At 47.2% G+C, this 15,341-nt stretch overlaps 1 protein-coding gene across 1 annotated transcript; it reads left to right on the top strand.

Annotated features, from left to right (window-relative positions):
• Window positions 1-35: 35 nt before the first annotated feature.
• Window positions 36-14,258, top strand: aimp1a (aminoacyl tRNA synthetase complex interacting multifunctional protein 1a). The gene is made up of 7 exons (XM_067250360.1): window positions 36-99; window positions 4,352-4,485; window positions 4,732-4,845; window positions 6,694-6,852; window positions 9,949-10,157; window positions 12,133-12,301; window positions 13,710-14,258. Coding segments are annotated over exons 1-7 (954 nt in total). The 5' UTR covers window positions 36-97; the 3' UTR covers window positions 13,877-14,258.
• The last annotated feature ends 1,083 nt before the right edge of the window (window positions 14,259-15,341 follow it).

Below are 15,341 nucleotides of genomic sequence, written 5' to 3'. Positions count from 1 at the left end.
CCGGGGCCCTGAAGAAACGGGGTCTTTCTCCAAACCTTTCTGTTTCACATTTCTCGGCACTAAAACGTGTGTCCTGAAAGCTAACGTTTAGGATTTGATGTGAGTTTCTTAAGTTATTATCTTATGTGTGTGTCTTTGTATATGTTATATGTCTGTCTCTCGGTTAAGAGGACGAGGAGTATATATATGGCATGCGTATAGCCAATGTTACGTTATATAGCTAACAGCTAAGACTAGCTAAAACATAATAAGGTCGCCAGGCTAGGCTACTGTACCTTGCTACCTCAGTCAAAAGGTCCGTTTTAACAAGTCTCATTGCTAGCTCGCTGCGTGGCATGATACAAGAGCTTTACACAAACTAGGCCTTCACATAGCTAGCGATTCATAAATGCTATAAAATATAATGTACAGGTTATTTTCCAGAGCAGACATGCAGTAGCTACTAGTCTAAGGCTTTCCTAACCTGCGCACCTCACATAACCAACACAACCACTCAATTTGGTCTCGTAAAGGTTAAAAGCTAACATGTCACGGCGGGTTTATAATGTCTGGTTCGAATATTATGAATGGCTTTTAACTTGGCACTTTATAACTGAACTAGAAACGTAATCTGGTGTCAAGATGCCCAAGTAAATACACATGGGGGCAATGGAATGCAGTGTCACTGGTTTCTGTCAAAACAGCTGTATTATCTAAAATGGCTGTCATCGTGGAACCGTTCTGACTCGGCTGTTATAGATTTAAATACCCACGGGTCATACGTTTTCTAACGACGACTGAAGAATACGGTAGCCAGAAATACGTTATGCCAACAGGTTAAGACAATGTTATTACTCATACTGCATATAAATGTTCTCTTTCTGAAGTAAAGGTGGATGAGGCTGATGGTGAGGCCTGCCCACTGTCACCTGCGTTTGACACCTAAAATCGAAAACGTTAGTGTTTTCTACCACCAAGGAACAACGCGAAAAATCTCGAAAGCATTTCTAAAAGTCAGTGAATGACAACACAGTGTTGTCGAGTCAGATTCCGTTTTGTCAACACTTGGCATTAATAACTGAAGTATTTCCCTCCAACGCAGTGGGTCCCTAGCGGTGCTGTTGAAGTGTCGACATGTGGTGGGCAGGCGTGGGGTCGAACTGTTGAAAAGCACGCAGCTGGGCATCTGAAATCCACACCTAATCTCACTCCCCTGCAATAAAACACGAGGTCTTCTGAATCTCCTTAGATGGTTGTACCCTGCTGGGAGCTAACACTGTTTCCCATCAGGCTCCGGGCGGCAAAAGCAATTGCTCACATCAATCTACGTTGGGGAACCTTTTAAGTGATCGCAGCAGTGACCGCTAGTGTGCTGTTGCGTTTGACGTTTTATTCGCTATTATTGTGCGAGCGCCAGTTATTATTGTTCACAGGGTATTAGCAAAGCAACAGGCTTTAAGACCTGCGGTAGGAATAGTTTTGAAAGGGTCTTCAGATGTGTCTGCTGCTGTTGTGACTTGAAATTGAAAGAATAAAAAGAAACCATAGTTAGATAATCTCCCCCCACACACACACACACCCTTAATCTGTCTCCTTTTCATGCACTACACAGACTTGAAGCCAGATTGAGTTGAACATACACACATCCTGGAATCATTTACCGTCCGATGAGAAAACGTCTCTTATTCTTTTCATATGCAGCACTATGCTCGCAGGCTGTTTAATTTGCCGTCAGTTGGAAAAGGTGTTGGTGTTTTTGACATTTTAACGTGGTCGAGGTCTGTTTTTAGCACGGTAGTCACACTGGGCAGACAGGCAGTGGGTTATGACAGCTGTTCAGGACCGTGTGTCAGCCTTGGCATCAGACTGTAGGATGTGGCCTGGAGGCAAGTCTTCTGTCACAACCTGTTGCACCTCAAGATTGACAGGGTTAGGGTTAGTCTACTGGGTTAGGATTAGGGTTAGTCTCGACTGGGGTTAGTCTTGATTGGGTGAGTTGACCCTGTCCTTTTGTTCTGCATGTCACCTCACAACAGGAAGCTGACCCAGGTCTGTAGACGGGCTAACAGTGTGTTTGGTTGCGTTCCTGGAGATCTCCGTAGAGCTCCGATTGGCCAGCAGCCTGGTGAAGCCAGCCAATCAGAACAGAGGCTCTGTTACAAATCGATTCAAAGCCTTGAAAAGGAGGGGAAAAACAGAAGGGGGGAGAAAAAACTGCAACGGCAGTCTTTGATCCTCTGTATTATCAACTGCAGCTCTTAAAGTGTTTCTAATTTCCGCCCCCCCTGCCTCACCCGAATGCTTTGTTTTCATCCAATGCCAGCTGTTATTTTCCAACGCCAACCGCACCACTACGTGTTAAATACGTTTTTTATTTCTTCTCTCTCTATCTCCCTTTCCGTCTCTCTCTTTCTCTATCTCTCTCCCTCTGTCGTTCTCTCTCTCTCCGCCTCTCCATCTTTCTCTCTGTCTCTTTCTATGTGTCTATCTCTCTGCCTCTCTCCATCTTTCTCTCTGTCTCTTTCTGTGTCTCTCTTTCTGTCTCTCCGATCTCTACACACAAGCTTCAACTACATAGAGACCTACAGAGAGAGAGAGGTAAAAAGGAGAGAGAGAGAAAGTGATGAAGAGACGTAGAGAGAGAGGATTCCCAGGTACAGCATGTGCGAAGGCCGTGAGACTGAAAGTCAGACTGCTGTCCAGCTGCAGTGATGGTGCCTGCAGGGATTTTGATCCCATCTGAAGCTGGAAAACCGCACTAAACATTCTTGTTGTTTGGAATCGGAGCCAGGGTTTAAAGGCCGATGTGATTTCATCATTTATGCCTGTAAAACAAAAGAGTTGGTGTGACGTCTGTGTGGAGGGCAGAGAGAGAGAGAACTGAAATAGCGAGGTTAACAGCTTATTTCATTTACTGTAATGTGTTTCAAGTTTTTTTGTATGTCATCAGAGAATTTGGTTTGACCAATGTGACCTGGTGCTTGTCAAAACAGACATGAGGTGACCTCTCAGGGACTGGAGGAACCCCAGCCTGCTGCTTCCCCCCTACGAGCGAAGAGAGGGATGAGGGAGGAGAGATGAAGAGAGGGATGAGGGGTGGAGAGAGGAAGAGAGGGATGAGGGGTGGAGAGAGGAAGAGAGGGATGAGGGGAGGAGAGATGAAGAGAGGGATGAGGGGTGGAGAGAGGAAGAGAGGGATGAGGGGAGGAGAGATGAAGAGAGGGATGAGGGAGGAGAGAGGGATGAGGGGTGGAGAGAGGAAGAGAGGGATGAGGGAGGAGAGATGAAGAGAGGGATGAGGGGCGGAGGGAGGAGAGATGAAGAGAGGGATGAGGGGCGGAGGGAGGAGAGATGAAGAGAGGGATGAGGGGCGGAGGGAGGAGAGATGAAGAGAGGGATGAGGGAGGAGAGATGAAGAGAGGGATGAGGGGTGAAGAGAGGGATGAGGGGCGGAGGAGAGATGAAGAGAGGGACGAGGGTGGAGAGATGAAGAGAGGGACGAGGGGCGGAGGGAGGAGAGATGAAGAGAGGGACGAGGGGCGGAGGGAGGAGAGATGAAGAGACGGATGAGGGGCGGAGGGAGGAGAGATGAAGAGGGATGAGGGAGGAGAGATGAGAGGGATGAGGGGCGGAGAAAGGAGAGATGGAGAGGGATGAGGGGTGGAGAAAGGAGAGATGAAGAGAGGGATGAGGGGCAAAAGGAGGAGGGAGGAGAGATGAAGAGAGGGATGAGGGGCGAAAGGAGGAGAGATGAAGGGAGGGATGAGGGGCGGAGGGAGGAGAGATGAAGGGAGGGATGAGGGGCGGAGGGAGGAGAGGCGAAGGGAGGGATTCACAAGCAGATTTATAGTCCCGTTGTCACCGTGGCATTTCATCTTCTGATTATCTTTGCATGCTTTTGTGGACACTTGCCAGAGCAAGTCTGGTTTTTGTGAAGCATGCCCTTAAACACGATTGCAGCATGAACACGCACGCACAAACACACACATCACTCTCTGCCAGGACATGTTTACAAGGCATCTGGTACTAGACCGGCTTGTGACCGAGGCTGTTTTCACCAGACTTGGTTCAAGTATGTTGTGGTTAAAATACTTGGGTAATTCGGGTACGCTTTATTCTCACCTTTTGCTAAGCCTACTCTACACATCGGGGACGGTTTCACCGATATCAGTGGTGCCTGCTGATTGCTGAACTAAATCAAGTGTACCTCAAGTAGCCTAGTGTTTGACCCAAACGCCTGTGGGTATAGGTGACTAACATCAGTTAATCAGGGTGTGAGGGGGTCAACATCAAACTCACTTAATCCTACCCAGGTACTCTGTAGAGATAGCCCTGGTTGTTTGACCCAGGGGTGTCTCCTGTGTCTCCCAAGGTTCCTAGCACGCTCCCTGGGTAAGATGTCGGGTCAGACGGCCTCCCTGGTGAGGCTGGAGCAGAGGGCAGCCGAGGCCGACCAGATCATCGAGTTCCTCAAACAGCAGGTCCTGCTGCTCAAGGAGAAAGCCAGTAAGGGACAACACACACACACACCAAACACACTTCTATTTTTCCTCTTTCTTTCTCCCTTTATCAATGTCTCTTCATATTTTTTACTTTCTCACCCTCACCCACATCATCTCCATAACTCACCCTCTCCATCTCCCTAACCCTTTTTCTCAATCTTTTCTCTCTCCCTATCCCCCTCTCTCTGACACTGGTGTGCGTGTGTGTGGATATGTGTGTGTGTGTGTGTACCTGTGTGTGTGTGTGCAGTAGTTCAGGCCTCTGTGAGGGAGGAGAAGAAGCTGATGGTAGAGAACGCCAAGCTGAAGAAAGACATCGAGGAGCTGAAGAATCAGCTGCTGGAGAAGGAGAAGAGCAGAGGAGGTCTGGTTCATTCATATTTAACATCCTGCCCTCCCTGTACACATCCATCTACACAACCACCATCCATCCATCCCTTCACCTGGACATCCATCCCTTCATCTGCACATCCACCCCTTCATCTGCACATCCACCCCTTCATCTGCACATCCATCCCTTCATCTGCACATCCACCCCTTCATCTGCACATCCATTCCTTCATCTACACATCGCTATATCCTTCATTTACACATCGCTATATCCATTCTACACATCCCTTCATCTACATATCCCTCCATCTACACATCCCTCCATCCCTTCATCTACACATCCCTCCATCCCTTCATCTACACATCCCTTCATCTACACATCCCTCCATCCTTTCATCTACACATCCATCCCTTCATCTACACATCCCTCCATCTACAAATCCCTCCATCCCTTCATCTACACATCCATCCCTTCATCTACACATCCCTCCATCCTTTTATCTACACATCCATCCCTTCATCTACACATCCCTCCATCCATTCATGCAGCTTGGCTCTTATAATAAACCAACAGCTTGCTCTTACGCACATGAATCGAATTCCTGCGTTGTTTGTTAGTGTATCACATGTGCCCTTTACTGTGGGCATGAGTCTTAGCACGAGTCTTAGCACGAGTCTTAGCACGAGTCTTAGCACGAGTCTTAGCACGAGTCTTAGCACGAGTCTTAGCACGAGTCTTAGCACGAGTCTTAGCACGAGTCTTAGCACGAGTCTTAGCACGAGTCTTAGCAGCTTGCCTCTGAACCCAGCTGACATGACTGATCCAGGCGCCTCCTGGAACCTTCTAAAGCTGGTGATGGAGAAGGCCTGTATCACACGCATTAGCACACAAGGCCAAACACCACTCTGCTCTTTAACACTTAAATAATGGTTTCCAGCATGGCAGATGATGAAAAAGAGTGGAGATGAAGAGACGGACGGACGGAGGGAGGGAGGGAAAGAAACCAAAGATTGGAACCAAAACAAAACGCCAATTTAACCCCAGTCTTCAAAAGCATCTCTCTCCACATGTTTGGAGCGTTGAGAGGAATGTTCCTCGTATATGAAGATCGTGTTTTTCCATGTAAAGCTATCGAGCTGTTTGTTCTTGGTTATTTATTTCGTTGGTCTTGATGGTGACGAGGTAAATCGAAGCAGCCGACATGCTCTTTCTGCGTTACAAACCATCAGACAGATCTGGAACTGAAAATACCCAACGGATGTAATTGATACAAGATTGCAACTGGAACCTGCTGGGGACTGTTAATATACGAGTTCCAAAAAGGAGATGCTATTTGTATTTTTTTCTAAGGTAAACCTTCAAGGTGCCAACCTCCGTTAACATAGCATGATGCTAATTAAGACCAGTATGGCAGGCTAACCATGTTTGTCAAATACTGGGGTGTGTCTTTGTGTGTGTACATGCAAAACCCAAACATCGCCAGGCCCCTTAATGAAAGGTTCTTTCTGGAACATTCCTTTTTCCCGGGGGAGTGATGGAGGGAGGCCACAGTCCTACAACGTTTACGGTTTATTTCCCTCTCGGTTTTACCCTAATTTGAACACTGTCATTTTCCCATCAAGATTGTTTGTTTGCTCCAGGAGAGCAAGCGGCCCCCTTTGGGTCCATAAATAAATCTGTCTGGACATTTTGCTGAATTATGTTGCTGAGACCGATTAAGCCCCAGAAAGATCTGTCTAGTTGTGGTTACACCTAGACAGATCTTCATCCATCCTCCATCCATCCATCCTGTGTTTTTTGTCGTCGTGTTGGAGTGACTGATTCCTGCGGTTTATGTAAGTGGTGAATGTCTCTTAACTCCAGCCTCTCTCCTCCCTGCAGTCCGAGAAGTGCCCATCCCTGCAGGAGACGCCAGTGTGCAGTGTACCTCCAAGCCCTCCTCCCCACCCCAACCGCCCCCCTCGGGGTTGTCAGCCGCCACCCCCACGAGCCCCCCTCCCAAGGACAACGAGGGCAAGAAGAAGAAAGCAGAGAAAAAGGGTAAAAGTCCAACTGACTAACTGAGAAGACAGCCTGTGTTCAGCCTGTGGAGCGTGGGGTGGCCCTGTGTAGGTAAACAAGCAGCCTCAAAACTCAATCTTGAACGTTGGTTTCGCGTACAGATCACACCTTAAATCACATGCAGTTTGCGTTCCCTTATTGACACTTATCGACTTGGCCCCTGACCGTGGCTCTTTTAACAAGCTCTTTAAACAAGCTCGACAGTCAAAGTGGATGATTTACTGGTCGAAAGCGTGCTTAAAGCCCTGTATTGGCTTTTTTCGTTTTAAGTCCCTCGCCTGTGGCTGTCGGCGTGAAACCGTCCAGTTTTACATTCGTTACGCTGCGATCCCAGGAGAATACTTAATTTGTAAAAAAAAAAGTAATCAGAACTGAAGAGAGTTTAGAGAGTCGACTTGAAGGACAAAATGATCTTTTTGACCATGTGGTTTATCTGTTAGCTAACCCTTTTTTAAGGAGGGGGTGATATTCTGACTCACTTAAGAACCTGATCCTCTTGATTGCTATCCAGCGGCTCCATCACGGCTCCACTAGAAAGCTGCTCTCCGAATCTGAAAAAGGTTGTCCGCTTATTTCTCACAGTGGAACAGGTATTTCCCTTACTCTCCGTCAGAATTTCCGATATTTTAAAACTCTTAACGACGACTGCTGAGCGATTAAAGGACAGGAAACTTGATCTGTTCCCAAACGGGACTAGACAGTGAAAACAATTTCACTTGTTTGGAAAAGCTCATTCACAGATTTATTACGACATGATTTACTATGATGTTCATGATTACGCAACATCAAACCATATAAGCTACTTATTTACGACAAGCTCAGCTTGTCCCTGTGCCTAGCGGAGGTCTGAGGGAAGAGTCGACCGTACTGAGAAAGTCCAGACACTGTGGTTTTGTGTTATGCTCTTCTGATCCCATAGTGAAGGGGAGTTTGCACAACATAGGGCTATCTGGTTTAGCTTAAACTATTTGCTAATGCAGTATTTTTTTACGTGGTGTCAATTACCATATAAAAGAAAAATAAATTCTTCCCAAAAATCTATTGGTAATTAAAAGGCAGCATGAAAATGTTCTCTTTTTTCTGTTTATTAAAAAAAATTAGCGGCACTATAAATCAATCATGTTTCTCAAACGCTGAGCCATGGATTATTTATAGAGGTATAATTCATCATTCATTCTGAGAGTGGGAGAGAGAAATCTATCAGGAGATGTTGACAGACTCTGAGTGTATCTGGTACTTCTGAAGCCCAGATGTCAAGGAGCATGAGCCGTAAATACACCCACGCTCACTTGGGTGGCTGGGCCTGTTTTCTTCTCAAGACAACATATTGATGCACCCTTTGTTGGAAAGTGACAGGATGTTGGTTCTTAAGATCTGTGTTTCCACCGTGTCTGACCCGCCCAACAGACTGTCTACCTGTCTGTCTGCCTACCTGTCTGTCTGTCTGCCTACCTGTCTGTCTGTCTGTTATTAAAGGGCTGTAGTGAACCAAGTTCAGACGTGCCATTCAGGGGCCCAGTCGCTTGTTAACGGGCGCGTTTGTTTTCAGTTATGGGGCGGCGGAGATGGGTGGGGGTTGAATTGGATCAGAACACAGACGTCTGCACGGGTCTGCATACTTTCCACACCACACACGTGATGCCAATGAGCCCCTCTGGAGTAATATCCCTGGGCTAAAAATACTCTTTTAAGACGTTTAAAAGCTAGACTTTGGATATTTAACTGTGTGTGTGTGTGTGTGTGTGTGTATTTTATGGTTTATGTAGAAAATAATGTGCTACTGAAGGGGAGAACAGGTCTGGGCCTGTTACAGCTTCAGGAATAAGAATTCATTCAACTAATTTTAATAATTAGCTGCTCCAAGTCAACACGCGCCCTCATCGATACCATAGACCAGTGGTTCTCAAACTTTTTTGGGGCTTCACTACCCCATTTCCATGATTTCTAAATCCAAGTACCCCCTATACCCGTATTTATAGTGTATAAAACATTTATACCAGTATTTTCATGATTTACTCTCGTATCTTTCCTATTTTCCACTTTCTCTCAAGTACCCCCTGTATTACTTCTACATGCCATAGACTACACTGCCATAGACTACTAGAACAGCGATTCCCAACCTGTGGGCTGCGCCCACTAGTGGTCCGCTAGGGTAATACAGGAGGGCCGCCAAACCAATGAAAACTAAGTATGAAAAATTAATAAATATACAAATATTTACTGTTGGTAAATGATTGTTAAAATTCTTAGTAATTTTTAAATGACATTTTGCCTTTAATTCATAATGTCCGAAACGCCAATAGTTACGCTTGCACGTTGACGAAAGACCAACTGACATTTCCACCTTAATTTGCATAAGCCCACTTCAGTCCACTATGCATGCATCACTTCCGCATATTGCATGAGCCAAGTCAACAACTTCCGGTAGCGAGCAGTTACGTTAGTTCTCAAACATAAAATGCCGGTTTTTAGGAGGAGTTTGGGTTGTCTTAAACTGACAATCAACGATGTACATAGGATTCTATGTTGCAGCCCTTCAAAGCAACAGGGAAAAGGGGTTCAAATTGTACGTTTCGACAATTGTCTAATGCTAGGTTTCCTTTCATATTACTTAACAGCCTAAACTTTCTGTCCATCTGGTCACGAAAGTCTCGTCTACACAACTGCATACACGGCCAACATTTTCCTTTTGGGACTTTTGAGATATTTGAGATCAAGTCCGATGAGTGCCCCTCTTTTACATTACATTACATTTAGCAGACGCTCTTATCCAGAGCGACTTACAGTAAGTACAGGGACATTCTCCCCGAGGCAAGTAGGGTGAAGTGCCTTGCCCAAGGACACAACGTCATTTTGCACGGCCGGGAATCGAACCAACAACCTTCTGATTAATAGCCCGACTCCCTAACCGCTCAGCCATCTGACCCCCCCCCCCCCCCCTTTTACACGTTGACAAAATGCCGTTCTCTTTATGGGCTGGTTAAGACACAGATTAAGACTAGTCTTGGACTATAAAAAACAAATCTACTGTGTTCCGCCCGAGTGTGAGCCTTAATCTCCGCCCCGTCCCCTCAGGAGGAGAGAAACAGAAGGCAGGAGGAGGAGGGCCGCCTCAGGAAGAGGCGAAGGTGGACGTGTCGCGTCTGGACATGCGCGTCGGACGCATCGTCACGGCTGAGAAGCACCCAGACGCCGACTCACTGTACGTGGAGCAGGTGGATGTGGGGGAGGCCGCCCCCAGGACGGTGGTCAGCGGGCTGGTCAAACACATCCCCATCGACCAGGTATGATGACTCCGATGCTAAGCTATAGCTAACGCTAATGTTATATCACAATGGAAATGCTAAGCCCAATGCTAACTAATGATAATAGAACGCAAGCTAGGCTAGGCTAAAGCTGTACAAGGCACGCCTGGCAGAGTAGGCTCATTTCAGGCTCGACTTTGGGAGAAAAGTCTTCAGGCCTTGCTGGAAAGCGGGCGTGCGCTTGATTACGTTTACACAGCCCCATAACTCTGAGGTAAATAAATCAGAAATCTTCAGTAGACTCCGTGGCCTTGTAAGATGTGACGCCGTGGCAGTTATTAGACCCTTAGAACTCCCCAACGACCTTCCAGAGAGCGAATCTGAGTCTGCCCACCTACAGACCAAGACTACTGGCCCTGAGGGATGAATGAACCGCAGTCAGCCACCCCACCTACTTGGGTTCGAGGAGTTTCGATATTAGCTGAGCTCAGTGAGACTCTACTGCCTTCCACTGCCTGGTCCGTGGTGCTCTCACTCAGTCCCCAGAGCTGCCATGCATCCAAACGACTCACCAAGGGCGCCATATTTTACGTTTATTGGTCTGTGTGAAGGAGAACTGAAGGCTTGTGTTGCACTCTCTGTCGACTGTTTAGGTGTGTGTGTGTGTGTGCAGGGTTCAGCTTCCATTTTCCTATCGGGGGACAGAATTTATGGTTTCGTCTCCTGACTGTAATTTGTAGGTCAGGTTTTCTTTTTTTTTCACATATGGAAAACCACTGTATGACTTATTTAATGTACTACGGTCTGAACAATTTCAAAAGTGTTTGGATTTCTTAAGTGTACACCCAGACTAAGAGGTGCTTTGTACGTGGGGTCGGTGTAGATGTCTGAAGAGAGAAGCCTATACTACCTGCAGTGTGGTCTATCCAAACACTGTCACACTTTGACAAACAGATCTTCCAAACTAGAGATATTTATTAGAAGGGACACCTTCTCCTCTAGTTCACGTTTCTCTAAGTTATGTTTACTAGGGGGGGTACTACTAGGTGGAGTCAGTTGGCTGAGCGGTGAGGGAATCGGGCTAGTAATCCGAAGGTTGCCAGTTTGATTCCCGGTCATTACATTTACATTTACATGTAGTCATTTAGCAGACGCTCTTATCCAGAGCGACTTACAGTAAGTACAGGGACATTCCCCCCTGAGGCAAGTAGGGTGAAGTGCCTTGCCCAAGGACACAACATCAATTGACATGGCCGGGAATCGAACTGGCAACCTTCAGATTACTAGCCCGACTCCCTCACCGCTCAGCACCTCTTAGTCTGGGTGGTCATGCCAACTGACGTTGTGTCCTTGGACAAGGCACTTCACCCTACTTGCCTCGTGGGAATGTCCCTGTACTTACTGTAAGTCGCTCTGGATAAGAGCGTCTGCTAAATGACTAAATGTAAATGCGCCTGGGAGGGAGCGCCTGGTCTGAACAGCCTGTAATGTTGAATGACGTGCCATAGCTTGTGCTAGCTTATGTAAACGTGTGATGCCATATGTTTGCTTGTGGTAGCGGATGGTAGCTTGCGCTAGCTTAGTTACATTATTTACATTTATGCATTTACCAGACGCTTTTATCCAAAGCGACTTCCAAGAGAGAGCTTTACAAAGTGCATAGGTCACTGATCATAACAACGAGATAGCCCCAAACATTGCGAGTAGCCAAACATGAAGCATACATTGTGGAAAACCAAATAAGTGCCAAAGGGAAGAACCATAAGAGCATGCAGTTAAACAAGTTACAATTGAACAACATGAAACTCCCCACAAGAGTGCAAGAGTGTACCTGTAGAAAAAACAACTGTAAAATATTTCACAGCGAGTACAAGAATAGTTACCATGTGATAACGTGTGTTAATGTATGTTAGCTTGTGTTATACAGTCCGAGTGTGGATCGTTAAGACCTGCGTACAGTGTAGTGTGAGTGCAATGGATCATTTAGGCCTGTGTTTCCCCCCCCCTGCTACAGATGCAGAACAGGCTGGCTGTGTTGCTATGCAACCTGAAGCCTGCTAAGATGCGTGGTGTAGTGTCCCAAGCCATGGTCATGTGTGCCAGCAGCCCAGACAAGGTGGAGATCCTGGATCCACCAGCTGGGGCGCTGCCCGGAGACAGGGTCACCTTCGAGAACTTCCCAGGTACACACACACAAGTTCACAGGCACACAGCTCACACCACAAACATGTGTACACACATTAGGGTGGTGGGGGGGTGGAAGAGGGGTGGAGTGGTGAATATGGGGTGGGTGGAGTGGTGGATGAGGGGAGGATGAGGGGTGTGTTCAGCTGAGGGAACAGAGAAGTCGTGGGGACTGTCCCTGGGTTTGGACACCCACAGTGGCGGGTCCAGCTCTGAGCCTTGCTCTCCTCCACTCCCTTCTCTCTCTCTCTCTGGCTCTCTCTTTTTCTCTGGCTCTCTCTGTGGTTGTCTCTCTCTCAGTCTCTCTTTCTGTTTCTCTCCCTGACTAACCATAACTCTCATGCTCTCTCCCTTACTTGATTGTCTGTATCTTTGTCTTACAGTTCACTCCTCTCTCCAGTACCTTTCTATCCATCTCTCTCTCTGCTCTCCCCCCTCTCATCAAACTTTGTTTTACGATGATCCCCTCATCCAAACCCTTGTTTTACGACCTCTCCCCCTCTCCCAAGGGGGGGGATGCAGGGGGGGGAGAAAGAGATGGAGGGAGGGAGCAGATGAGAACAGGGCCGATCGGGAGACAGGAGAGGATGGGGAGGGGTGTTGTGGTGGTTCTGCACGCCTGCTCATTAAACTCCAGCTTGCGACGAGGATCGTTCCCAACAGGATGTTTAGCGACCGCCGAGTAACGGACGCCGCCTACATTTTCTTGTAATTCCCCCTCCTTTTCTCCCCCACACCCCTGCTCTCCTCTCTTGCTGTTTTCCTGTCCCTGGGTGCTTGCTAGCTCTGGTGTTCTGCTAGCTGCGTCCCTGCTGTTCGTGTCAGTCTGGAGAGAGAGTGGTTGGAGGGTAATAACCGCTGACACTTTCACCGGCTAACACGCTCCAGGGTAGCTGGGAGTTACAACAGAGAACAGGCTGAAATATACCAGCAACATGTTTGGGGATCAAAACCTTTTTGCTCCTTAAATTAAGGAAGCTTTTTAGACAGAGAGAGAGGAGGGAGAGCCAAGAATTCAAACACAGGTAGAAACAGACAGAGAAGCAGACCAGAGCCAGTTCCTCCACTCTCGTCCCAGCTGTGTGGCTCATGCTAAAGCTGCAACTAGCCTGGGCTGCGTTTCCCGATAACGATGGATTGTAGCAACGATCGAGCAAAATAACGAAACCATCGATATTTCTTACGTGCGTTTCCTAAACATGCTCGTAAGGAGTAGGCTAATCTCTCGAATTTTCAAGACACTTAAGCTACAGTGTCTTTGGGAACGGCCCGTAAAACTAAGATTCGTCGTACGATGGATTCTACGATCAAGGCTTACGCCGCTTTCGGGAAACGCAGCCCTGGAACGTTGCCTTCACCACAACGGCAGGCGTTCTGACCCCTCGTGTCCCCCGTGTGTTTCCCCAGGTGACCCCGACAAGGAGCTGAACCCCAAGAAGAAGGTGTGGGAGCAGGTGCAGCCAGACCTGAAGACCGACGCCCAGTGCGTGGCCACGTACAGAGGCTCCGCCTTCCTGGTGGTCGGAAAGGGCGTGTGCAAAGCCCAGACCATGAGCAACAGCAGCATCAAATAGAGGGAGGGACGGAGAGGGATGGATGTATACAGGGAGGGATGGAGAGGGATGGATGTATAGAGGGATGGATGGAGAGGGATGGATGTATAGAGGGGGGGAAGCATGCAGCCCTGTTCCGGACTGGGTGTACGTGGTTTGAACCCTTGAAGGACTTGAGGTGCGTTTTATATATATCTGTTTTGCACTTCTGGGACTGATCAGTCAGGGCTGTCTCTTGGGTGGTAACTTAAACCAAACGCACCTCGAGTATTCAACACGTACCTGACCTTGGTATGTCGTTCTTTTGCTGATAAAACTTGACAGGTTGTCAGTGAGGAGGAGGATGAGGATGGTGATGATGAAGGTCTAATAAAAGGAGTTTTGAAAAGAAACCAAAAAAATACTTTTGTTCCTGTGTTACTGCCCTCTTCCCCCCACCCCCCGCACTACACTTTTTCACTCAAGTTAAAGTAAAGAAGTGTGGGCTCTGACATCTTAAGTAAAAAGTTGCCATTACTATTATCTGTTTGTGTCACGCTGGTAACTGGACCTCGTATCATAATAATACATGAATACAAAAAGGAACACTAAGAAACTTTTGACGCCGACAATTTGAAAAATCTCTTTCATATGGCCATGGGTGATCAGGAATGTCTATTCTCAGTCATGTTGACATCGTTACCTCAAAGTTTTTTCTGAAATATTTTTTCACCCTTTCCAAACGTTATTTTTCAAAACCTTTTGAAAGGGTTTTTTTGCAAAATATTTAGTAAACTTTTTTTCACTTTTTGGGGGGAAACCTTTTAAATATATATATTTTTTAATCCTTATAACATTAAATTCACACAACACAACCCCCCAAAAAGTGTAACTTTTTTAACTTGATTAAAAAAAAAATTGGGGAGGGGAATAGAGGGGGAGATTGTAGGCATCGCAGAATAAATCAGTAGCACCCCAAAGGTTAAGCCTTTATCCTGACTGAGGGAAGCTTCAGCGTTGTGTGATTTATCGTCCCCCCTGGAGAAGATCTCACCCAGGTTCCCTCGGGAACTCAACTGTAGTTCCTCAGAGAAGAGAGAGGTAGAGACAGAGTAAGAAGATGGAGGAGAGTGAGAGGATGGATGGATGGAGGAGTGAGCGGATGGATGGAGGGAGGAGTGAGCGGTTGGATGGAGGGAGGAGAGACAGGATGGATGGATGGAGGGAGAGTGAGGATGGATGAAGGAGAGAGAGGATGGATGGAGGGAGGGAGGAGAAAACTGTACACTGCAGAGAGTGTATGATGTGGTGGGGGGGATATTTGTGATATTTGGCTGTTGGGGGGGGGGGGGGGGTGTACACTGGTGATGACACAGGGATTACAAAGTCCTCAGCACCTCCCCCCCCCCACACACACACACACACACACACACACACACTGAACATCTTGTATGTGAGATGGAGGTCTAGGGAAGCCAGGAAACCTCTCTCCCGAAACACAGAGCAA

The sequence above is a fragment of the Osmerus mordax genome, chromosome 14 (assembly GCF_038355195.1).
Source record: "Osmerus mordax isolate fOsmMor3 chromosome 14, fOsmMor3.pri, whole genome shotgun sequence".
NCBI lineage: Eukaryota > Metazoa > Chordata > Actinopteri > Osmeriformes > Osmeridae > Osmerus > Osmerus mordax.
Note: the sequence above shows the minus strand (reverse complement) of the source record. Positions and strands in the feature narration are given on the sequence as shown.